The 24,685-nt window shown below is 53.3% G+C and overlaps 1 protein-coding gene across 8 annotated transcripts in view; it reads right to left on the bottom strand.

Annotated features, from left to right (window-relative positions):
* Positions 1-24,685, bottom strand: part of ARHGAP26 (Rho GTPase activating protein 26) — a 196,400-nt gene that overhangs the window by 140,440 nt on the left and 31,275 nt on the right. For 5 of the 8 annotated variants that reach the window (XM_037398564.1, XM_037398566.1, XM_037398567.1 and 2 more), the window contains exon 1: positions 19,781-20,113. The exons of 1 other annotated variant lie outside the window; for it this stretch is intronic. In XM_037398564.1, coding sequence (XP_037254461.1) covers positions 19,781-19,934 — 154 coding nt within the window. In that variant the 5' untranslated portion in view covers positions 19,935-20,113. Of the gene's footprint in view, positions 1-16,686; positions 16,861-19,780; positions 20,165-24,685 lie in introns of those variants that run through there. 2 more of the 8 variants (XM_037398563.1, XM_037398565.1) reach the window with 2 other exon arrangements.

The following is a 24,685-nucleotide window of genomic DNA, read 5'->3' as shown; positions in this document are numbered from 1 at the left end:
TGTGCTAACACAGCTGGGGTTCCTCTGCCCAGCACATCACAGTGCGTGGTCAGTGCACTTGAAATTACCATCTCTGGTCAATACACACTTGCTCAAGTAACAGCTACGTGTGCTGCCCAAAGCCCTGCTGTGCCCGCCTGTTTTCCCTCCGCTCCAACACAGGACTGTCCTGTCCCACAGTCCCCCTGTCCGTGATTCATTCCTTTCCCCTCTCCATGCTGACTGTCCCACGGTGGGGGTTGCTATTGCAGTCCTCCTCATCATCATCGCCTCCCATGGCTCCCCATTCCCACACCCAGGCTGGCAGGGATGGAATGATCCCTTCAGGAAAGCGCGCTTGACGGAAAACAGGCACACACAACACATGCCAGAGGTCCAGCTGTGTAGCTACAGCAACCAATAAATAAAGTGCCCTTTTAAAAGAAGTGATGTATCAGCTTGTTACTGCAATACAGGGTTACTTGCTCAACCTCTTCCAGCAGCAGCCCAGCAGTGCTCCCCTTCCCAAACACTTTGCCCTTCCTGGAAGAGGGTTCATGACCTGAAATGGGTGAAATGGGAACAAATTGCAGAGGACTGGGACAAGTGATATGGAAGGAGATATGAGCTCACAGACGGCAGAGGTACCAGCAGGGACCTGTCCCAGCAAGGAGGGAGTTGGAGCTGAACTGTGAGGTCTGATCCTGTCTTTCCTGGCAGCAAGTCAGAGAGCAGCAATCAAAGCACCCGGCATCGCTTGTCCATCAGCACAGCAAAGCTGAGCAGAAACAAAGGGTGCAGACAGGGGATCTGCCTCTGTCTGCTGCGGCTTGATCAGTTCCCGCACAACTCCTGAGACGTGGCTTTGGTTTTTTTGTGACCAGCCCTTTAGTAGATGTTTGAGAGCCAGTTTTGGCTGTGCCCCTACACAGTGTGCCACTGTGCTCCTGCAACAGGGGATGGAGCATCTCAGGGAGCCCTGCCCTGCTGGCATCCAGGGTCCTGCCCCAGCACACAGTGCAGAGGCAGCCACTTGCAGAGTCAGAGCAGAGGCATGTGCTGTGCCACCAAATACTGCAGCATCTGCCCCTCACACAGTAGAAACATGCTCAGCATCCTCACCACCCGCAGCAGGAACAGCATAGAGAGGGGATGGCTCCCAACAGGACAGAGGGCAGCTGCCTGCACCTGGAAGCAGCCTTGGTTAACCCTTTGCCCATCCCTCCTCCTTCACACCCGGCTCAGCGGTCAGCCAGCTCCTCCCTGGTACCCCACATCTCTCCTCCTCCCTCCACCAGCCAGAAAGCAGAGTAATTGCTGGTTGAGTTTCCATCCCAGCCTCACACCTCCAGGCAACAAAGCTCCCTCCAAACCCGGCTGAGGCAAACGTTACTCCAGCCTGCATCAACCCTGCAAGTGAGCAGCAGCAAGGGAGCAGCTCACACACCTGCTGTCTATCCTCCCTGATCACCCCAGCATCCCCCCTCCTCCTCCCCAGCTACGGAGAGTTAAATCTTCTTTCTGGGAAGTGGTTGCTAGTACTGCAATGAGGCTGAAGTAGTTGTTTTTTACAGAAAAAGTCCCTTCCAAAGGAATTTGGAACAATTTTAAAAGGCTGTTTGCAGAAGGAAGGCGTTGTGATTCACAAGCCTCCTCCACACGTACAGCATCCCAGGAACAATGGGGATGACCCCATCCCAGGCAGGTCCAAAGCCAGACTCACAGAGGGGCAGCCTCCATGCACAGGTCTCCCCTGGGGGCACACTGCTGGGAGATGGGGCAGCCCTGTTCCCCTGGATGCAGGTGTCAGATCTAATGCACGCCGGGTTCAAGTGACTCCACACATGGAGCTTCAGCCACTTCACCCCAATCACCCCACTGAACACGTGTTCAGTGTTTAAAATATTTTCAGGCTTTTCCAAAGGGACCTCAGAGATACAGTGCACTGAAACCTGAAAGCCTGGGCAGATGTAGAGCAGGGAGCTTTCCCATTAAATCAAAATTTATAAGGGGCTTAGAAAAGATTGCAAATCCTTCACCTGCATGCTTTTCCTGGCTGGGATGGACGCTGGGAAACCTGATCACAGGACACAGAGGGGAACTGTAACACATCAAAATGAGACATCAAGAAGACAGACATCTCCTCCTGTCTGGTCCTGGTGCCCGCCAGGGAGCGTGGTCCCCCAGTCTTGCAGTTAAACTGCTAACTCAGAAAGCAAGGGGCTCTCCCCAAAGCTGACTTCACAGCCAGCTTGCTATTTAAGCTGGAAAAAGCAAAAATAGCTCTGGCTCAGCTGCGCTGTCAGGACACTCGGGACAGATGCAGTAGAATGCTGCAGGCAGTTCAAGTTAACGACAAACCCGCTGACAAGTCTGGAAGTGAAGGGTTAATGCTGCTGCAAAGGGCAAAAGCAAAGGATGGTGATGAAGCCAGTTGCATGCTACAAGGCAAGTTCCAGCAATCTCCACATCTGATAGAGGTTGTGCTCACACAGAGCGGTATTTCTACACTTCCTGCAAAGAAAATTGCTTAACAGCCTATATTTAATGCTCAATTGGACAACAGGAACCGAGACTCCTGCCCCTTCCTTCCCCTGCAACAGGGAACAGCAGGGAACAGCAGGTTCAGGCTGTGAGTCCCTTGCAAGCCCCTGGAGAGAAACAGAGGGTCCCCAGTTCCGAGCCCTCGCCTTCTCCTTGTGGGCACCTCTGCCCAGCTGCCAGCAATGACATTGCCTGTGCCCTGCCAGCAACACCCATGACCCCACTGCCCCGGGCGGGTTTCCAGCCCCACCACTGGGGAGGTGACCACACTCCCACTGGCAACCACAGGGACAGAAGTCACCAGCTCCCCCATCATGGGTCTGACAAGTTCCTTAAAGCTTCTCCAAACAAAATTCGCATCTAATTCACAGTCTATTTCTTGGCTGTTTTTCAAGAAAATGCCTCCAACCCTCCTTACTGCATGTGTGTCTGTGGGTCAGCAAAAGGGGCTGATGGTCTTGCAGCTGCACAGCAGGGTGTGCTGACACAAGCTGGGCTTGCTCCTGGTGCTCTCACCAGGCGCTGACATACAGGCAATCCTCTTTGGTCCTCTATTGCAGCAGCTCCCCTTTCAGCACGATGGGAGAAAATGATGGGTCCTGCCTCCCTGGGACAATGGAGGTGAAGCCTCAGGGTCCAAAACACTTTGGGATCTGCACACAGCAGACACTGCACAAGTGCAAGGTGTGACCATCATCAGATATCATCTGCCCAGGCTTCAGGGGTAACACACATCACAGAGCCCCGGGGCACTGATGGTCAGTGACAGCCCACACACAGAAACAATTCAGCATAAACAGTACAAATCCAGAGTAACAGCACAAGCAAAGACAGCAGCAGCACAGTATCACTGTTTGCTGGGGATCTCACTGCGCAGGTGCTGCTGCCCCACAGCACCTGGGCTCATGCACCCTGTGCACAGCCACAGGAGGGGACCAGTGCAATGCACGAGTGCCATCGGCTGACCCCAAGGCTAACGTACCATGCCATGCAAGCTGCTGTGTGCTAGCCACGAGCCTGACATACAAGCCACGAGCCCAGTGTGCAAGCTGCACTGCTGCTAGCCCCGGAGAGGGGATGAGGGACACTGCAAGAGGACACAGAGCAGCAAGGGGCAGCTCCTCACTCTGCACTCCCCATGAGATCACAGCAGTGTGTCTGCAGAGTCTCACAGTGTGCAGCTATGGCAGGGGCTGGTTCACCTCCACCACTGCCTTGATGGCCTGCCAGGAGCCTCCTCCAGTGATGCCCAAGCAGGATCCAGCCAGGGGTCTGTCCTGTGAAACAGCCCAGATGCAGGAGCACAGAGAAGGCAGATCTGGGGGGGTCCCCAGTGGAGACCTCCCCATCTGGCTACAGAGAAAGCAGAGCATGGCACAGCCTGCTCAGCCACACCAGTGGCACCCCCACAGACCCACACCTCCCCAGCTGTTGCAGTCAGCACCAAGCAACCCCACAGTGGGCCAGGGCCAGCCAAGATGGGTAATCCAGGGAACAGCTGTTCTAATCGGCAGCCAAAACAGCCGGATTACGGCCTGACAAGGGTGCTTAGAAAGCAGCAATATGGTGTCTGACCCCGCAGCAAGCACCCGCCGCCAGTGACCACCCAGCAAGCTAGGGATTTGGGCACAACGCCAGAGCAAAGCTGCTGTGGGGTCATGCAACATCTCCCAGTGCTTGGGGATGCTAAGGGATGGGGGTTTGGGAAAGGTCAGAGCTGGGAATGACCAACTGGATCTGGCCCACGGACACATGCAAGCACTCTGCCGTGCTGCTGAGGTTGGGACGCTCTGACCAAACCATAGCCCAGCAGTTCATGCTGGAATCCAGCAACAAGCACCTTGTGCCTGAAAATCAGCATTTGCAGCAAACAGCATCAAATTTTAGTCCCCACACGGACCCAGCCCATGCGCTGCTGGAGTCAGCAGGAAGCATCAGGGCAGCATCACTAAACGCTTAATTTGTTCCAAAAGGCTTAAATTCTCTCTCTTTGCACTTCCCAGTGGAGGTCAGCACAAGTCCCACTGCTGCAAGACACCACAGTCCTCCAGATCCAGCACAACCCCCAAGCCACTTCCATACATAATTAGCAATGATTTGTTTATTAAATAACTTCTCCGCCAGGCAGTTGGAGTTAATCAGTGATTTAGGATGGGACTGCAGCTGCTGGCACATTCCCCCTCTGATTCATCACTGAAGTAAATATGTAAAACCAGATGAGCAGAGACTACCCCACCTCCAGCAGCAGCTTCTGCCATCATGCTTGTGCACAAAAGCCCACAGAAAGGCTGTCCTGGCTTGGCATAGTCCAGAGATCAAAGTTTAATGGTGCTAAACCCAGCAGGAGGTGACCTCAAGGACTGGTGCAATGGGTGAAGTCCCTGCGCTCATCCCATGCAAAACCCCCTGAGGCAGGGAGAGCATCACTGCCATGGCCCCACAGCACCCCCAGACCCCATTTCAGTGCCTTTACTATATGCACAGCCCCAAGCCGAAGCACAATGCCAAGCTTCATCTCAGCAGCGCACACAGGGAGGACAAATCCCATCTCCTCAAATCCCAGAACTTCATTTTACCATGGAAAGTTTACAAACACGTATACCCTACAAACCATGCTTCAAGGGAAAACCCCAAAACTGCTCAGATGTGCTAAAGCACAAGAAAAATTGAGCAGTCCAAGACGGCCCCGAGACTGAACACCCAGAAGGTGCCACAGCTTCTGCTCAGACTTTTAATGCAACCACGGGAGTGTACTGCACTGCTGCCCAGCCAAGGCATCACCATATGCCTCACTTCACACACTCAGCGTGGCTTCATACAGCAAAATGTTTGCCAGAGGGACAGAGAACCCATTGTAGGATGAATGAGACTATTGACGGGGCTCAAATAGCAGATCAGATTTGAGTAACACGCTGAAGACATGAATTATTTCCATGGTATTTTAAGAGATAAAAGTTTGGTGCTTCGTGAATAGCAAAGTTAGCCCTTGGAAGGACTGCCTGATTGCACAGCTAAAATTATCCCCCTGCTGCCCACCAGTCCAGCACCCTGGCCACGTCATCTTGCCACCCCCAAATCAATAACATTTGGAGTTATCTTGGGAGCCTTGAAATGCCAGGACATTTTTGCAAAGCTTCCCGAGATTCCTGATGAAAGGTACTGAAGACCAAAGGAAAATGAAGCCAGAAGAACCATCGGGTCTCCTGGAGAGATGACTGGATTTCCAGGAAGATGAGGAGATTTCATGTCCCAGGGACACGAGGCAACCCTCACCCACAGCAGCTGAGGTTGCAGGCATCTCCCTTCAGCGACCCTGTTTGAAGGCGAAGGGGAGCAGCCTGGCTGCAGGAAAAAGGAGGGTCTGCTAGCAGCATTTGACTTTGCCTGTATACCACCAGGCAGGTTGTGCCAAGGAAGAAAGGGGACAGAGTTAAAAACAGAGAGTAAGCAAGAAGTAACTCCCTACCTAGTGTGTGGGCTGCTCACTTTGGAGGGGCAGGGGAAGGCAGCCCCTTTTCCCGCAGTGAGCTCTTGCAGAGAAGGCAGGAGCCTGACCTTGGCCCCCGCGCACTGGCTATAGCCCTCGTACTGGCTCACCAGGGCCCCAGTGACAAGATGCCACTTTACAGAAAACTTTAAAATCAGTAAAAACAGCTTCAGAGAGAAAAGAGCTGTGTGGGACTCTCAGAAACATCTATCTGGTCATAGATGCACAAGGCATCACAGGCTCCTGCCTGCTCCTCCCATCACCCATGGTAGAAACCGTCCAAATCTGCAATGCATGTTGCGGTAACCCATGGTCAAAAAAGCCCATGGTGGCAGGTGGAAGTCTGGCTGCCAGCACTGCTCAGCCCCGCATGAGGTCCTGCAGCGGGGGCTCAGGGCTCCAGGCGCATGGGAGGCAAGAAGCTGCTTCCTTTGACTCACGCTGCTCCAGCCACTCTTCTATTTCCAGCAGCCACCTCCACCTCCTGGTTTGAGGAAGCTGATGGTTAATCAGATCCCTCGTCCTTCTGCCCTCGCTTCTCTGACCTGGATCCAGCCCTGATCTTTCTCACTTTCTGGACATTTTAACCCAGTGCAGAGACTGATTTGCTGCTGAAGCTTTGAGCACAGGTCTCACCACTGCTCTCCATCCTTCCTGTTCAGCTTTTCTTAGCACTTGCCGATCACTTCCTATTGCAACAAAACCCAAACAGCAACTTTCATGACTCAGATCTTTATCTCACAGTGACTGAAAGCTTCAGAAACACAGCCCATGAAAACGCCTCTGCCCATTCCCCCCCTCCCCATGCTGCTGGCAGGACAGTAACTGGCTGAGGCAGCAGGGATGGGTTAACAAAGCAGTTAATGAAGCGGTCCTCACCAGTGCAGAGGGTCACACCCAAAGGGACCCTCCCTCACTTCAGTCCCAGGCACACGAACCATCATCAAACAGTGATGGGCTCAATGACCTCTCCATCCTTCTAGGAAAGGAAAACATGGGGAGGCTCCGGTCTGTCCTGTCCTGCATGGAAACTCTGGACTATTTTCTCTACTTGCCCAAACAGGATTTTTCAGAAGTAACCACTCCAAAGTGAAGCACCCTGTTTAGTGCCCGGCATGGTTCTGCCCTGCTCCAGTTTGGCCTCAACCAAGTTATTTGTTGAAAGGAAGGAGGTGCATAACGAGCAGCAGCAGCTCTTGGTTCAGAGACATGGGTGGAGAACAGACAGATAGGATGCCAGGTGGGGGTAAAGAAAAGCAACAGAAAACAAAATGACTTGAGAAATCCAGGCAATGCTTGCAAGTGCAACCTGCAGGTGCTGGTTCAGCAGAGCACTGTGAGCCATCTCTACCTGTGGTGAGGACAAGGAGAACATAAAGCCCATGAATGATGCAAACAACCCCCAGAAAGACTTCCCATTTCTGCAGACACTGAGAAGACAGAAGTCTGCAGGTGCAGGAAGGCACACCCTAAAGCAGGTTCCCACTCCCAGCAAGGAGTGCTGGGGCTGAAAGAAATGCAAGTGAGCTGCTTGAAAGCAAAAACCTTCCAGCAGCAGCTGGGAAACTACTACAAACCCCCCAGAATGGTCTTTGAAGAAAAGGGGCCCAAAGCCGGATACCAACAGCCCAGCAGGCAGCTTCCAGGCTTACCGTCACAGTGTCAGGACGCAGCACAGCATATCAGCACAGCACAGAGCCCTTGTTGCTCACCGCCCAGTGCAGGGGCTTCCTGGTGCTCTGCATGAATGTGGCAACATCCTGGTCCTCCCATAGCCCCTCAGAGCATCGCTGCCCATGGCTCCAGCATGGCCCACCCACACCCAGGCACAGGGAAGCATCCTCCAGGTGCCAGCCCCACTCTCCAGCATTGACCCTGAACGCAGAGAGCATTTAATGAACTATAGCATCAAAAAAAAAAAAAAAAAAAAAAAGAGAGAGAGAGATTTCTCCACTTCTCCACCCAACTACCATACCTGGCACTCTTCCCCATGTTTATTTTTGTTCACATCCTGATGCTGTTTTATGGCACAACCTCCCCCAGCCCATCCCAACCTGCAGCCGAGGCAGCAAGTGACTGCTGAGTGATGGAAAGTTTGCCGGCAAGCAGGTTGGGCAGGCGGCCAGGCATCAGAGCAACGAGAGGAGCTCAGGTAGGAGCAGACAAGGTCTCCAAATAAAATCAAATGTAAATATTCAGCACTCAAACACAGAGGAGGGATGCAGTGAAACAGCAAACACAGGTAATGGCTTAAGTCCCTGGAAAACTTCAGAGACACAGTAGTGAAATGGAAAACTACTGCCTCGGCTGGCACTTCCAAAGGCAGTCAACCACACAAGCAAAAGATCTGAGGAAGCAGTAGTGAAAATCCCCACATCACAATGAGGGCCAGGGCGAGGCATTTGGGAACAGCACTGCTGCAAAGACAGCAACTGCACACCTGCAGAAAGCAGCTGTTCTGCTGCTCCAAGCTTGCTTAGCTGTAAGGCTGAAACTATGAAAGATATTTTCAATTTCTTCCAGCCAACAAGGCTTTTGAGTATTGCATTTACACCCCCTACATCTGCAAGCTGCCCCACTGCCACTGCTTTAGGCAGGTCGTGCAAGTGCATCCAGCCTTACACCTTATGTGAATAAACTACCTCTGAAGGCAGGATGGAAATGCCACATTTTACTCACAGCTCCCTTGCTGGGGAGCGCAGGTGAGTCCATGATAGTGGAACACACTGCCCTGCTAAATATAAACTCTTCTCCGAGCCTTTTCTGTTTCTCTCCTCTCCAAACCCTGGAATGACCCACAGGAAGGTAGCAGATTACCCTTGTTGCCACAATATTTCATTGACTGGAGCCTGGAATCACATTTCATTAGAATAAAATGCCCTGCCTGAGACAGCTAATCAATTTAGAGGATGTTAATCCAGAAGAAATTTGTTCCTGACTGAGGCAATGACCATTAACAGAGCAGGAGGCCAGGTGGGGGTCTCAGTGGGTGGGAGGTCCCGGCACAGGGGGTGTGTTGGCAGAGCCGCTGGCCAGACACCACACCAGACACCACACCGGGAGCAGATTGCCTCAGGCACCAGCCATGCATTTAGATTGTCTCGTTATTAAATCTGATTAGTCAATAGACGGACAGACAGGCAGTCAGCTTGATTGCTCAAGGGACAGGCACCAAAGTATCGGGGTACCATGCAGGACAATGGGTCCATGGATCCTTGCACCCCGGGCAGGGAGGGGACCTGTACCCCATCCCTACGGACAGGAAAGGAGTCCTCTCTGACACATCCCAGCCAGCCCACCGCACATGCTGCCCACTGCATAGGGCAATGCCTTGTCAGTGCCCCCTCAGCTTGGCAGCCACCCCTGAGCAATGGGCCACATCCCAGCAGCGGCTCTCGCCAAGGGCCTGTGTGCCCACAGGCAGGGCAGGAAAGTGGGGTCAGCTCCCAGACCCTTGAAAAGCAGCTTTGCAGCAGCCTGCTTCCTTCTCCTCCTGAGGCGGCTGCGGAAATCCTTTTGTCTCTACTGCTCCTACACCTCAGCTGTAAGAACAGGAAAAATTCCACTGTGCTCACAGGAATATTACCAGCAAATGAGTCAATTTTTCCTGCTTCAGCAGGAAAAAAAAAAAAAAAAAGAAAGAAAAATTAAAACCTCCAGCAGAGCCCAGGAAGGCATGCAGGGTGCAAAACAGAATGCATGGCCTAGAGCGCATCACCGCCTTTAACCTGGGCTTTTTCTCAGCCTTGATCACCACCGACACTGAAAGGGTTGGGAATGCATTACTGTGAAATGCTTCCTGGCTCCCTGAATACCAGCCTTGCTCAAATGCTTCCAGGAGGCTCCTGCCCCAGAGCAGAGCCCCACTCCCTGCAGCAGCACCTGCCGCCCCTGCTGGATCCGAGCACTCCTCCAGGGCCTGCACCCCAAACCCTGCAAGAGCAAGGTATAGGTGCTGCTGCCCCAGCCACTCAGGGGAAAGCAGGCAAAAGCCACCCAAGCATTCTGCTCTGCAATGGGTTTGGGTTTTTTTGTAAAACATTGCTAAGCAACCAGCACTTGGCAAGGGCATCATTCTGGACAGATGCTGTTTCAGATAGAAAAAGAAAAATAAAAAAAAAACAACCCACAAACCAGCAAAGTGACAGTCTACCAGGCAGTATTATTAAAAAGTCACACACCAGCTTATTTTACAGGTCACTTGGCCCATGCAGAGAATCCTTTACGTTTCCCTCATTAAGATACCAATGCAGGATTAGAAGCTGCTAAAAAGAAAAAAGCACGTGGGTGTGCACATATGCATGTGCATGCACACTGTATGCAGCATATCCAGTGCACCAGGATAATGGCAACTAAACACAGGTTGCAATAACATCCTCAAGCACATCATTACACGTAGTGTGAACCTTCTGAAGGCTGTGCTGTGGGTACTGGGCCTGTTGCTCTGCTGGCCCCACTGCAGGACAGGCTGCATGGCACAACCACCTGCTGGGGAGCTGGGCAAACCCCAGAGAAAAAGAAAGCTCTTATTTTATAAGCTATTTACAGCTTGGCTGTAGATAAAAAAATCTATATCTTTTTGAAGTAGATTCTTTTACACTTTAACCTAGAACAAAAGGGGCATTTTTGACTTTTGGGAATTAAAAAAAAAAAAAAAGAGTGGGGCAGAAAGCATGTTCCGATGGCTGCCCAAGCAAATGCTGTGCCACAGCAATACCCCTGCCTGCCCCTGGTGATGGGGTGCCACGGGGAGCTCTTCACCCTGGCTGTGGGTCTAAACCACAGGGAAGAGCCAGGAAGCAGCACCTGGGCCCTTTGCTGGCCCCTCGCACCTGCTCTGGCACTGGCAGCACCAGCCCCCGCACCACACGGCTGTGCCCGTTGCTCCATGTGCGGAAGCCAGATGGTCTGGAGGCTGGTGCACTTCCCACAAACTTCAGCTAGAAAACAGCTTGGCATCACTGCAGAGACATCCCCTTCTCCCTCTACACTGTGATCCCCACTCCACAGAGCATTCCACAGCCACAGTCCCTCCCTTCCCAGCACACATCCAGCATGCCAGAAGTGCAGTGACCCTCAGGCTCCCATTGGCAGGCAGGAGTGGAGGCAGAGGAGTGCAATTCCCAGTTCCTCCAAGCCATGCTTGAGACCAGCCTTGCTATTAAGAGATAGGGTGATGCCCTAACGAACACACCTCATCAGAAGCGTGCAACCCTCATCAGGCCCAGGGCCACCAGGCGCTTGCATGGTGCAAAATGAAGAGGAGCAGGTGGAAGCACCTTTGGTGCGGGACATGGAGGGGAGCATGCCAGGAAAACAGGGAAAGCAGCCTCGGCTCTGCTGGCCACAGTGACAGCCGCTCATGTGCCTGTTGGAGGAGGGAGGGATGATTCACACCGAGCAGCTGAGAAGCGAACAAGCTGTGCAGGTTTTGGTACGAGCTCCCCCTCACTTTGCCTCCCTTCCCTGCCTACCACGGTCACGCTATAGCTACTCATCATGCCACATGCGAACCCGGCTCCTTCAGGTCTGCTTAAGAGATGGATCAAAAAAATCCAAGCACAGGAACAGATACCCAGCAAAACCCATCCTTCTGCTGCCCCACTGCTGAACAGTGTGGAAGGGCTACTCAAAACGCCCCAAACCAGAATCACTGCAGCACTGGCAGGGTTTGCCTCACCACACCACCATTGCTGCCCTCCTCAGACAGGGCAGGGGTTTCTGAAACCTCTTTGCTCAGGTGGAGGGATGCAAACCCCCAAGGACCCTGCCCCATTTTGTGCACAGATGCTGCTCTGGCCATGGCATTGCTCCCTGGGTTTCAGGGAGAAGCACAGAACGATTTCAGGGTGCCTACGGGATGGGGTGAGAGCAGAAGGGTCAGCAGCCCCCCTCTGCCAGCCAGGGACAGAGCTGGCAGCACCACAAGAGCCAACCCCACTCACCCCATCCCGTCCAGCTGCAGGCTCCTCCCCAGCTGGGATCAGCCATGGACTCACCACAAATGCCAACCTGCAGAAAGCACAGAGACATGTGGCAGAGCCCCGGCAGCACCACCTCCCACCCTCCTTCCAGCAACCATGGGAACAGCGTTTCCTCACACATTTTCAACATCATTGCCACCCACAAAGAAAAAAAAAAAGAGGAAATCAAAACAGCCCACCATCCCAGCCTGGACCCCAGGCATGCAGGTAATACTGTGCACACTGCATGCACCACTTGGCACGGTGGGATTACAGGAGGAAATGTGGACACCAGATGAGGCTGTGCTGGCACATCTGCAGCCTTGGAAAAAAGGCCTCTTGACCCAAACCAGGCAAATCTATTCCATGCTGGAAGTATGAGCAGGATCCCGCAGGTACTCGGCTCCTGGTGCTACAGGAACACTGGGACATCCCACCCTGCCCCTCCACATCCCCCTCTCCAGGTCCATCCACTTCTTGCTCAGATTTTCCTCCCCGGACAGAGGCATGCACGTCCCAGCTACACCAGCTTCAGCAGCACAGTCAAGCCTTAGACCCTGCCTCTCAAGGCTGCTGTTTATTCCCCAGTTCATCCCCCATCAACCCAAAAGGGTTGAATTTATTCCAACATCAGACACCTAGTCAAGTGCTGGTGCCATGTCTACGCAGCAGCACACACAGGGCCAGCTGCTTCTCCAGACATCACCATCACACTGGTGTATCAGGACATGCTCTGTGGCATGATTCTAATTAAAAAGATCCCCAAGCCCTGTTAATGAGCCTTCTGCCAGCATAATTTAACAGACTTAATCATGAACCCACACTCTCCTGCATGCCCAAACCCTTCTGCTCATCAGCTTTCCTCTCCGGCACTGCCAAGAGGCTAGATACAGCTACAGCCCAAGTCAGCAGCTCACAACACCAGCTCAGTGGCTAGCACTGGACTCGAGGAGCCCACCCCACTCAGGAGCTGGCTCTCACCATCAGTCCCCAAACGGTCCTGGCTGCTGGGGGAGGAAGGGGTCCACAGGTGGCCCCAGGAGACCCCCAGGGAGATGGATGAATGATTCCTGGGGATATCAGAAGGAACCTCCCACGCAGACCATGACCACGGGCAGGACATGCAGCTGCAACACCCTGGCAGGCAGGGTGAGTTTTCCTTCTTACAATCAGGCTGAGCCAGACAGGATAAGCATGCAGTCCCCTGGAGCCACTGCTACTGCAAAGCAATCCTCCCAGGACTAATGGCAGGGACCAACCATCAGCAATAAAGAGTATCTTCCAAGCAGAAATACATTCCCATTGCTAATTTCCACTGGAGAGGATGAAGAGGAGCTTTCAACTTGTGCTGAAAATAAAGCAAAGTATTATCACTTGTACTAGGCCTCATTTGAATAAATGCCAGGCAAGCTATTAAATATGTGACTGCACAAGCCACACAGGTCATGCAAAGGAGGAAGAAGCCCTCTTTGCCTTTGGCACTGCTGGCACAGGACTGGCTGAGTTGTAACCAAGTACCTGTTCTGCAGCACAAAGTATTCCCCACACCAAACATTTCCTACTGCCCTCCAAAAGGAACGGGGCGGGGGGGGGGGGGGAATACATACTGACACAGGGAAGCCACGTTACACCTTTGCTGTGTGCAAAAAGAGGGAAAAAATCAGAAGCAACTCTTCTTAGCAACGAAACCCCAAAACCACGTGCTTTCCCCCCAGATTGGCCCTGTGGCTTGCTCACCTGGCCAAGGTGGAGAGCCCATGGCAGCCGCCCTGCCCCACTGCTGCTGAGCTCAGTGCTGGCAGAGACGCCCCCACCCCTCTGAGCACTGAGCAAGCTCCTTGGGCAAAGCTGACTCCCACTGCCTAGGAAGGGACCGGGGGTTTTGCCCACACAGATGCAGTGCTGCCCCAGGAAATCCTCCCTGCCAGGAGGCAGCATTTTCTCTCAGCACCTGGAAAATGCCAAACGGGCTATGCAGCAAGCACAGCGTGACTCACCTTGGTAGCCCTTGCACACCATCACTGCTCATAGGTGGCCAGCACTGAGTGCCTGATGGCAGCAGCAAAATACCATTTCTCATGGCACAACCAGAGCAGAACCAAATGCAAGCAGCCACAGCAGCCCAACAGAGGCCTATATTCATTTTTGCACCCTCCAGAAAGCACAATGTTCCTTTTCCTCCAAACCCAAGACTGCAGAATTACAGCTGTCTCCTAGCCAGGAGCACTCCAAACCATTAACATCTGCACCTGCAAAAATAGGGACCGTTCCTGGAAAGGCCAGACCTAAACCTTTAGATCTCAGTCCATCCACTCCTCTGTGCATGGGTGATGGAAAGGTTTGGTCTGTTACTATTTTCTTCAGGGACCAGAAAGGCAAAAGGATGAAAATAATCCAAGAGCTTCAGGTTCCTCCTCCCCACCACTGGTGGGCACCTGCGACACTGGGGCTATAAAGACCCATCACCCCAGACAGCAACAGGTTACGAAGCAGCCCAAGATGCGGCTCTTCCTGCAACACACCAGAGGGCTTGCACCCTGGAGAGGCAAACAAGAACATTTCAAGTGCACAGCACCACATTACCTATCTACCCACCTGAGCTGGGCAGCTATAGCCACCCCAGCCAGAGCCTCACCCAGGCTTGCTCTAGTTGGGGTGCCTGCCCAAGCAGGACCGAGTGTGCCAAACTGCAGAGTGGGCAGAGACAGGCAGCAATGGTAGCAAAGCCTGCTGGGGCAGAAGGCAACCAAAGGTATTGGCCAGAGTCTGAAACACTTCCTTACTGCCAGCCTAAGCCTTGTTTGTATCAAAAGGGAATTAACTGCTGAGGTTAAGCACCAGACAAAAGTTTCACTTTCACTTCCAGACGATCTGCAAAGTCACACCAGCTCCAGCCATGGCACTGCCACACCACAGTCATGGGCACAGACACTTCTCAAAGGTTTCAGCAAGACGCTGCTGAGACACAAAGTAAAATCCATGTGCAAGTGCATCCCTGAGTGTATGGTCCATGGGCAGAGCCCAACACACAGCACCGCAAAAAAACACTTTGTTTTTTAAGTTCCACAGCAACCACAGTGCTGGATGTATCCTGGGAAAAAACCCCACAGCTGCACCAAAAGCCCTCCTGGCATCACCCATGGTGGCAGCACAGGCCACTGGCACTATGCGGGCAAATGCAGATTGTCCCCCTGGGCAGCACATTAAAATCACACACAGCATGCACGGACCTAAGGGTGACTGCATTTCTCTGACAGGCTCATGCAGAGTGTGCTTCCACACTGCACACACCAGGGCTGTGCAGCTGGAAACCCCAGCTGGGGGACAAGCCCCAGCGCTCACCACAGCCAGTACAGCACACACCAGCATAGGGCAGAGCCAGCATGAGACCTGCAGAACAGTGCTGCAGCATCTGCCCCAGGAAGCTAGCAGGGCTGAACGAACTCCCAGCTGCTGCAGGGCCCAGGTCCACCCCAGCATCGCCCTTTCCCCAAGTCCCCCTTTTGTCCCGCCCCTCCGTGTCACCCAGCTGCAGCTCTGCAGTGACCCAGACGAAGAACAGCCAAAGGAAAAACGACCCAAAACCCCAAACCAGCCCAACTGTGCCTTTCAGGAGCACGGGCACCTCCACCCTTCCCATGTGAGACCCGGACACAGCACAGCACAGCCCTCGCGCCCCTCGTGGGAAGGGGGTTTGCAGAGCCCCCACTGGCTCCAGCCCGGCCCTGCCACACAAATTGCAGCCTGTGAGTGAGCACAGCAGCAGCTGAGGCATGGACTAGTTCAGTGGCTTCAAATTAGTGCTTGGGAGCTGGAGGAAGAAGCAAAAAAAAAACCAACAGCAGAAACGTGGCAGGGCACCAGACAGCAGCCCCAGCACCCAAAGATGACCACAGCCCGCAGCCCCCTGCGGCCCAATCACCACCAGGACACAGCGCCTGTCAGTACAGGGAGACCTGGGGGCCATGGGGAGGAGGCAGAGGAAGAGGAGGTGGGAGAGGGTACCCATGCTCAGACTCCGCAGCGGGGGAGGTGATGGCTGCCAGCCACCTGCACCCCCACATCCTCCATCGTTACATATGCTGCTCATTTTCCAAAGCAAGCTGAAAAGCATCTTTGCATCACCACCTGGGCAATTGGGCTTGATACCCCCTCCATCAAGGCAGAGGGGCTGGAGGTGATGCCGGCACCACAAGCAGCCACTGTACCAAGATGAGCTGCTGGCCAGGACACAGCTCCCTCCTGCCCTGTCGCAGGCACAGGGGATACACAAAGGGGCAAAATGCTGATGGTACCTGTTACCAATGGTCACCACAGCTCCTGCACTGGAGAACAAGTTTCACAGCATCCAAGCTTCAAGTTCATTATTTATGTCTTTGCATTTGCAAAAATTTCTGAATAATTTATGTATGGTGTATAAGGGAGGAAGAGGGACACGTTTTGCTGAAAACCAGGTCACTCCTAACACCAGCCAAGCAGCAAAGGGAGACAATAGAAACAGGCACACATACTCACTGGAGGGGAAAAAAACCACCCTAACAGTATTTTTTATGTATATATGTATATATATACACACTCCAGAGGTGCCCTCAGCATCAGAGCATATTTAGCAAGACCCTCCAGCAAATAAGGATTATTTTCAACCTTCTGAAATTATTCTCTTTTTTAAACGGAGCAGAAAGCACCATGAATCAGCCCCATTTCTCTCCATACCTTCACCGAGGGCAAAAGCAGGGTAGCTGCAGAACAGCTCCATCACCAAATCCAAAGAGAGACTTTCTCATGTGCCTTTACTCCAGCCCCACCGTCCCTTCACACTGTTCCTGCCATGCCAGGGTTGGTGGTGCAGGGGCTGCAAAGGGCCAGGCAGGGCAGCAGGGAACAGGAGAGCAATTCTGTCCAGAGCTGCAGAAGGGTCTTTCTCCCTCCTGCACCTTCCTCCCCACCACATAATTGCACCACAGTCCTGTCCAAGCTGCCCCCTCACCAATACACAAAGAGTTACATCCCCTCACGCCTGTCTTAAAGAGGATGTGAAACATTCAGCAGAAAATGCAAGAGGAAGGAAAATGAGAGAGGATGTTGCCAAGACTTCAAGTAACTCCAGTTGCAGGCTGCCTTGCTGGCCACGAGCCAAGATGCCCTCTCAGCCCCCTGCTCCCGAGGCAGCATGTCCCAAGCCAGGGGTTTGCTGCTCCCTGGACCTGCCCAGCCCAGCATCCACATGCCCTCCATGATGGCTGAGGAACATATGTGGAAGCAATGGCAATAGCAAGATAAGGCTGCCCTGCCCAGCCATGGGGAAACAAACTGCTTGGAGACACCAAACCAAAATAAAAGCTGGGGAATTAGAAGCGAGGAATGGCCACCAGGTACCATCTGCACCAGCTCACAACAGTGCTGTCCTAAACAACTGTGGTAGTGAATCAGGAACAACACCCAGCAAGAGGCAGCACAGCTGCTCTCCTCCCCTGGAGCATCTTCATCTGCGCTAACAGGCACCTGGAGGGTCTGTAACAGCCCACACAACACAGCCAGAGCTCAGACCCATTATACACCAAGGGTAACGCCTGTGGAAATAACTGAGCTGGATCCTGTCCTGCACCAGGTCTCTGCGGGACAAGTCAGAGGCATCACAGCCCAGCAGCAGCCGTACAGCTGGTGAAGTCAGTCTTACAGTGGGAAGATGCACAGAGCAGCTGAGCATCACAGCCAGGGAGGGGAAGCTCAACCCCAGCCCCCCACCCCACCCCAGGCAGCACCCTGCCCCACGCACCTCCAAACCTTCCCCCGAAGTGCCCTGCAGATCAGCCCTGTGATGAGCGTGTCACTGTGCCCGCAGCCACATGTGCATGGGATGTGGCCATGAGGCTAGGCAGTGCTGGTACTCAGGCATTAATTAATGCTCCAGGAAAATTGTCATTATTCATGCCCCTACTGACCACAGCCTGGGCATCAGTGGAACACACCCGCATCCCTGCATGGGAATTAAGGTCTAATCCAGGAACGCATTCAATAAAGGCTGCAAAACAATCCAGCCATAAAAACATCCTTATCTCCGGAGGCTGGCAAGCGTTCTTCCTGCCCCAGCGCGAGCAGCCTGGAGTGTGGGGGCTGTGCAGCACGGCCACGGCCAACGGGATAGGATCCCGATAGCAGCTGTGAGCACACAACAGTTCAGCACACCCAAAAATACCTGCCACACAAAGTGATCAGGGAGAAGGCACAGCTGGCCCCTCAGACAGCACCTGCCCAGCGACCCACTAAAAGTGCTCACTGACTAAGCCCAGCAATGAACACCCTTGGGACCCACTAGTTCATTCCTAAAATTTATTTTCAATAAAGAACAATGCTGTAGGATTTGTTCTACAGTAAAAGGAATGCTCCAGGCAGGGCCAGGAACAGGCTGCCTTCTGCTTGACAGGCAAACACACCACAGCAGAAGGCAGCTCAGACCTGCAGAACCGTAAAAGCACCAACAACCGTCAGGTTTGGTCAGGTTTTTAACCCAAAATGCTAAGATTTGGTACAATGGGGGTCCCTGTAATCCAGATGTTACTGGCTGCTACTCCAGCACGGGGGAACTGCACCTGTGGGGCTCGGTGTGAGACCTGAAGGGGATGGAGCAGGAATCAGCCCCACAGCTGTGGCCTGGCCCTCACAGGATGGGACAGGGTGGTGAGCTTGGCCAAAGCATCACCTGCCTGCACACCCCGGGGGTGACACTGCTACACCTCAGCTCCCAAAATAAGCCTACCACATCCCTGAGACCAGGCTGGTGCATCACAGGCAATGCCAGCGGAGGGGTGGGGGTGGGGGGTGGGTGTGCACGGCGTGGGTGTGCATGGCTATGCCCCTCTCCCACCCCACTGCCCCACGGCACCAAACTGGAGCAGGGCAGGGCAAACTCAGCAAGGTGACAACTTACAGGAAATTTACTGTCTGGGGAAGCAATCTGTGATGTGGACCAAAGAAACTCAAAAAAAGAAAAAATCCCGAATGATCCTGTGGGAGAAACAGCAGAAACAGCTGTTGCTTGGAGAGCAGCCCACCCACCCACCACAGCACCCCAAGGGCACAACCGACCCAACTGTGGCAGCGGGTGGCCATGCAGAGGTATCCCCAAGCCCCAGCCATGGGGACAGGAGCCAGCCCAGCGTGGACACGAGGCGGGATCAGGACGCTGCCAGCAGAGGGCAAAGGCGTCCCTGGCCCCAGAGCTGCAGCCTGCCATCACCGCATCACCCTCCTGTGCAGCCCCCACCACAAACAGGCATTTTGCAGCCTTGCTCCCAGCCTGCAGCTCTGTCACACACCACCCATGTCCACTTCCCCACACGTGCTGGGGACAGAAGAGCTAGCACCAGTGATGCAAGCCCAGGAAGGGGGCACGGGGCCACCCTGAACACAGAAGGGCGAGAGGACAATCCGTGGGGCACAGCACCCACCCGTCACCCCAGCCAAACCACCCCCAAAGAACACAACTCCTGAGGGCCATGGACTGGGACGTGGTGGACCAGGACCGTACCGATGGACTATGCATCCTGATGGACCAGGACCAGGCAGTCCTGACAGACCAGGGACTAGGACTAGGCATGTCCTAATGGACCACGACGAGGCAAGCCCTGACGGACCAGAAAGCCCACTAAGGGCTGCGGGACAAGGATAGGAGCAGGCGGCCGGATGGACCGGGCGTCCACGGCCCAGGCCGAGCAGCGCTGGGCCAGGCGGGCCCGCGGGCGGCAGGACCGCGGCGGGGCGGGGGGCCGGGCGGGGGGCGCGGGGCCGCCCCCGGCCCCTCACTTACTCCTGAGGGCGGCGACGAGCGACTTCCCATCCTTGATGAGCTCCTTGATGAACTTGTTGGTCTTCTCCAGCTCGGCCTCGTGGGAGCGGAGCCGCTCCCGGAACTGGGGGCTGTCCAGGCAGCACTCACTGAACTCCAGAGCTGGCAGCCCCATGATGCCCGCGCGCCGATCACCGCACACACACACAAAATAAAAAAAAATGTAAAATTAACAATTAAAGGCTTTTTCAAGGCGAAGCCCGCTCCCGCCTTTCGGGGAAGCTGGGGCCGCCGCGCCCCGGGAGCGGCCGGGCCGCGCGGAGCGGAGCGGGGCCGGCGGGAGCGCTGAGGCGCAGGGGCTGAGCTGCCGCCGCTCTGGGGCCGCCGCCCGGGCAGGGCCCGCGCGCTGCCCACCCGCCCGCGCCGCCACGACACGCCCCCTGCGCGCAGCCCCAGCCAATGGACGCCCCCTAACCGCTGCCTCGCCCCGCCCCCGCGGCCCGCTGAGCCAATCAGCCGCGGCGCCTTTGAAGGCAGGGCGGGGTGGGCGGGCCCGGCGGCGCCTGAGGGGAAGGCCGGCCGACCCGGCCCCGGCGCGGCCTGCGTAGGGGTCGGTGCCGCGCAGCCAGCGTCTGCGGCCGGCCCAGGGCCACGCCGAGCTGGGCCCTGCACCCGCGGCCACGGGTGGCAATGAGAAGGCAGGAGGGGGCCACTCGAGAGGCTGGCCCGGCCCGGCCCCGTGTCTCCCCCCCCACACACACCCCGTTCCCCGCGGACCTCCTGGCCCGGGGCCCCAGGTTGTGTGGCAGCTGCATTAACGCTGCGTCTGCCCGGGCCTCTGGGCGACAACTTTTAACAATTTTCCTCCCGTTAAACATCTGTGTTGGAGATTATTCCCCCAGGTTTAATAGCGTGAGCTGGGAAACAAATCGTTAATCACTCGGGCCGGCTGGTTAGGAAGGGGCAGCAGCACCAGGTCCACCCCTGCATCCCCAGCAGCACAGCAGTGGCAGTGGGATCGGCAAGGTAATACCGTGCAGCTGTACCCAGTTCCAGCCGCATCTCCCTACGGCCCATTGCCTTCAGGAACAGGCCAGGAATTAGGTCTAAGCACCGCAGCTGCCTCATCACCTCCTTCCCTCGGCTGGGAGCTTCCAGGAGCAAACTGCAGCCCACAAAATAATTGCTCCTCATCCTGGTTTTGGCTCTGGCGGCTATAAGGTGGATGGCACCTAATCAGCAATAAAACAGTGACAATTGTCAGTGCCAGCCCTATGGATCTGGGAAAATCCATTTTCACCATAAGTGACAGTGCCAAGGCAAGCCACCCTGCAGCCTCCCCCAGGGCAGAGACATACACACAAGCCAGCAGCGGCCTCTCACCCCAGACTGTGACAAACAGACACATTTGTGGATAATCCCTGGATGACTGGAATTCCCCCAGCTCAGCCATTCAGGCTGGTGTGGAAGGCACAGGGCAGTCGCCCCTCATATGCAATGTGGGGAGCTGTTCTGGATCAAGCACTGCAACAGGGCAACATTCCTGTCAAGTCAGCCATGAAACACGATGCAGAGCTGGTGCCAGCTTTACATGTTTTTGAGAACTGGGGGGGACAACTGATGGTCTTGCACAAAGCTTGGGCTTCACATAGGGCTCACAGAACGGGTTCCAGCCAAAGCCTGATGTTAAAAAGTTAATCCACTTATGTTTTCCTGCAGATGGGTCCAGGCATAGCAACCTGATACCAGCCTAACCTTTTGTCTCCGCTTTTTTTTTTTCACTGGCAGGTCTAAAGCACAATTTTCTCAGTCTTCACACCACAGCCTAATTCAGGCTGAGTCACTGCCTTCAAATATGGTTTGCGAGCCACATTTTTTTGGATGAGGTCTCCTAATTATAAAAAAGGATGTAATACTAATTACATGCTTATCTCATAGGCAGGATATAAACTTTAATCAGCTGTCATTTACACCATATGCATACAGCCCTATAAAAGCACTAGATTTTATTATTTGGATTATGCTTCTTAATTTTACACTCTACAAAGTCACAGGAGCACATACTTTGGTTTTATCTTTCTACATCACCATCGTTCCTATTAACAGAGTTTTCCAGCACTTACAGCTAATACAGAAAAACCCTGTAAGTAGATTTATAGGACACTGCCTTAGAGGATCAGAATATTTGGGGCTGGAAACTGAATTTTTTTTCAGCACTTTTCCAGAACCACAGAAAGTAATGATGCTCAGACTGTCATTTTCTGATGAGGACAGAATCAAAGCATTACAAAGCTCTGTCACATGAAATACTGCACACACCACAGGACTGGAACCGAGGCCTCAGGCAGGCAGCAATTAATACACCAGATCATGGACTCATCTCCCTTTTTTCTGGCTTACGCTACATTCACTAGGATACATTCGTGTTTGAGTTCCAAGTGTGGGAGCAGAGCAGGGCAGCAGGCACTGGGGATGAACAGCCATTGACATCCTCCAGCCCAGTTTTCCTAGGACTGTGCATCCAAACTGTGAAAGAATACCATGAAAGGGAAAAATAAGCAGACAAAAAACTCCACATCCTCCTGCCTGTAGCTAATAGCTTGCATTCCTCTGCAATCTCTGTGTATTTGCCTGCTTGCTTTATTTTTTTAAGCAACTCAGTTGTCTCACCTCCAAGTGAGCTAAGCCAATAGGACCAACAGTAGTGGTCCAGTAATACTGCCATTTAAACCAACAGAAACCTGCCCACCAATCCCCTTGGGTGCAGAGCTTGTCCTGCCAGTCTCCAGCAAGCACTGCTCTGTGCCTCTCCAACACTACGCTCAGCCTTACTTCCAGTAGATGAAAGCTGCGCCTTCTGCAGTCTCACGCTCCCACCCCTGAGCCTGTCCTTGACCACACATTAACACATTCTCACTCCCTTGGTCACCAGCCCGCATCCCACAGCTAACTCACTCAGGGAGCAAAGTCAGCAGCAAACTAATCCAGCACTGGAGAAAGAGGGGGGGTGGGGGAAATGCAGCAGCAGCCTCTAACTAGTTTATCTCTCTCTGGGATCAAATAACCACTAGTGTTGATGCACAGGGGTGCAGGCCACCTCAGCCACAGCTAAGCAGGAGATAGGATGCTGCAATAGCATCAGCTCAGACCAGCCACAACTGCTCTTCCCAGCCCTCCCTTACACCAGTATTACCTCTGGGTGAGTCATGCCATCAGCTGGACTAAGTAAACTCGTTCAAAAATTAACAATTTTATTAGGGTTTTTTTTAGCCCTAGTTTTCAACTGGATCAGCTCCCTAATCTGAGGGCAGCATCTCCTCACCTCCATTTTCCTGCCCCAATCCTTGTGCTGGCTGCAGTGGTTACTGGACCTCTGTGAAACAGTTCTTGCTAACATGGCAGGAACAAGCCACATCTCCAGGAGAGCTGCCTGCCAGTTCAGTAAGACCAGTCTGATAAAGGAGTGACAGCATGAGCGGGAGGTGGGGAACCATCCTCAGCCCGATGCAGCAGTGCTGAGCCACTGTGTCAGCTCACAACATCTCATGGCTCCATCCAGCCTCAGTGACAGACACCCATGGGGAGGTCGGTGCTGCAGCTTGTGCCAAGCATGAGCATCCATGCACACGTACCAGGGGATGTTAAACTCTGTCATCCTGCAAGTATCTTGCATGGGGGATTTTGGAGGCTCCCCTCTGACAGCTGACTCCCAGTCCCAGCAGTATTCCCACTGCTTGTGAAAATAAGAACCAGTGCTATAGAGGAGGGAAGGTGGAAAACCACCCACTAATCAGATCTCAAAACACCAGAGACTTGGGCATACTAATGAATTTCTATGAACCCTAGGGGACTACAGTGGGCATCTTGACCATCAGAAACCAGGAGCTACACAAGAGTTTTCTTGGAATAGCCCTCAAGCAATATTCAAGGTCTGTTTATTATGTGACTATATATCACACTCACATCTTTCTTGCTCTCAAGGATTATTTTTTTTTTAGCTAGGCACAGATTAAGCATTGTATATGGCTAAAAAAGTTTCAGATCAATATATTAGACCATTGCAATGAACCTCCATGAATTCCCTGTTGTGAACCAAAGGGCATGTATTGACCTATTATACTGACAACATTCTGAGAGATCAGATCCTTGAGCTTGGACCTTTTATTAGCTGTGAATACAACTCTAGAGTAGACACCAAGAGCTTTGCCTTCTCCAGTGCAGCCGTGTCAACCTAGGAATATGCTCTGGGCATGTCATTATTTGATAGACCATTTCCAAATGGCTGCAGCAAATAGCCTTAGAGACACTTTCAACATGATAGAGTGCTCCCTCCACTGAGCATTCATGAATTTTATGTATTTATAAAAAAAATTGTTGGCTATATGTATCTTAGAGCAGAGCAATACCTTCCCTTCCCAAGTTGTGCCTCTAGCAATCACACATGAATTTCCACCTCCTCAATTCCTCTTTTCCCTTCTTCAGCTAACTTTTCTCCTTGTAGTCCCTCCTCCTGGCCTTCAGATACATTTGTAGGGATGGGCAAGAAGATAGATGCTGCTAAACAGCAGCAACATGAATGAGCTTCTGCACAGGGGTCAGATCTCTCTGAAGTGGAAAACAAGCAGGACCAGGGTCCCTGCTCCCAATCTACAAAACCCCTTTGGCTCCCAGCTTACACTTGTTAACCTACAGTAAATTTTTTGGCAGTACTCATCATTAGCCACTTGTGCTACCAAGTCTTCCTGGATTTCACAGACACCAGAGGTTTGGTAGTTGTTTTTGGAGGCTGGTTTCATTTTGAACAGAAATATCAATATGAGATGCTATTAGTCAGTCTGTGTGTCCTACTTGCAGTAATGATCTGCACATCTATTTCCTTCCAGCCCCAACTGCTAAAATCCCTTCTCCTGTTCAAGTCTGCGACTC

The sequence above is a fragment of the Falco rusticolus genome, chromosome 8, assembly GCF_015220075.1.
Source record: "Falco rusticolus isolate bFalRus1 chromosome 8, bFalRus1.pri, whole genome shotgun sequence".
Lineage (NCBI taxonomy): Eukaryota > Metazoa > Chordata > Aves > Falconiformes > Falconidae > Falco > Falco rusticolus.
Note: the sequence above shows the minus strand (reverse complement) of the source record. Positions and strands in the feature narration are given on the sequence as shown.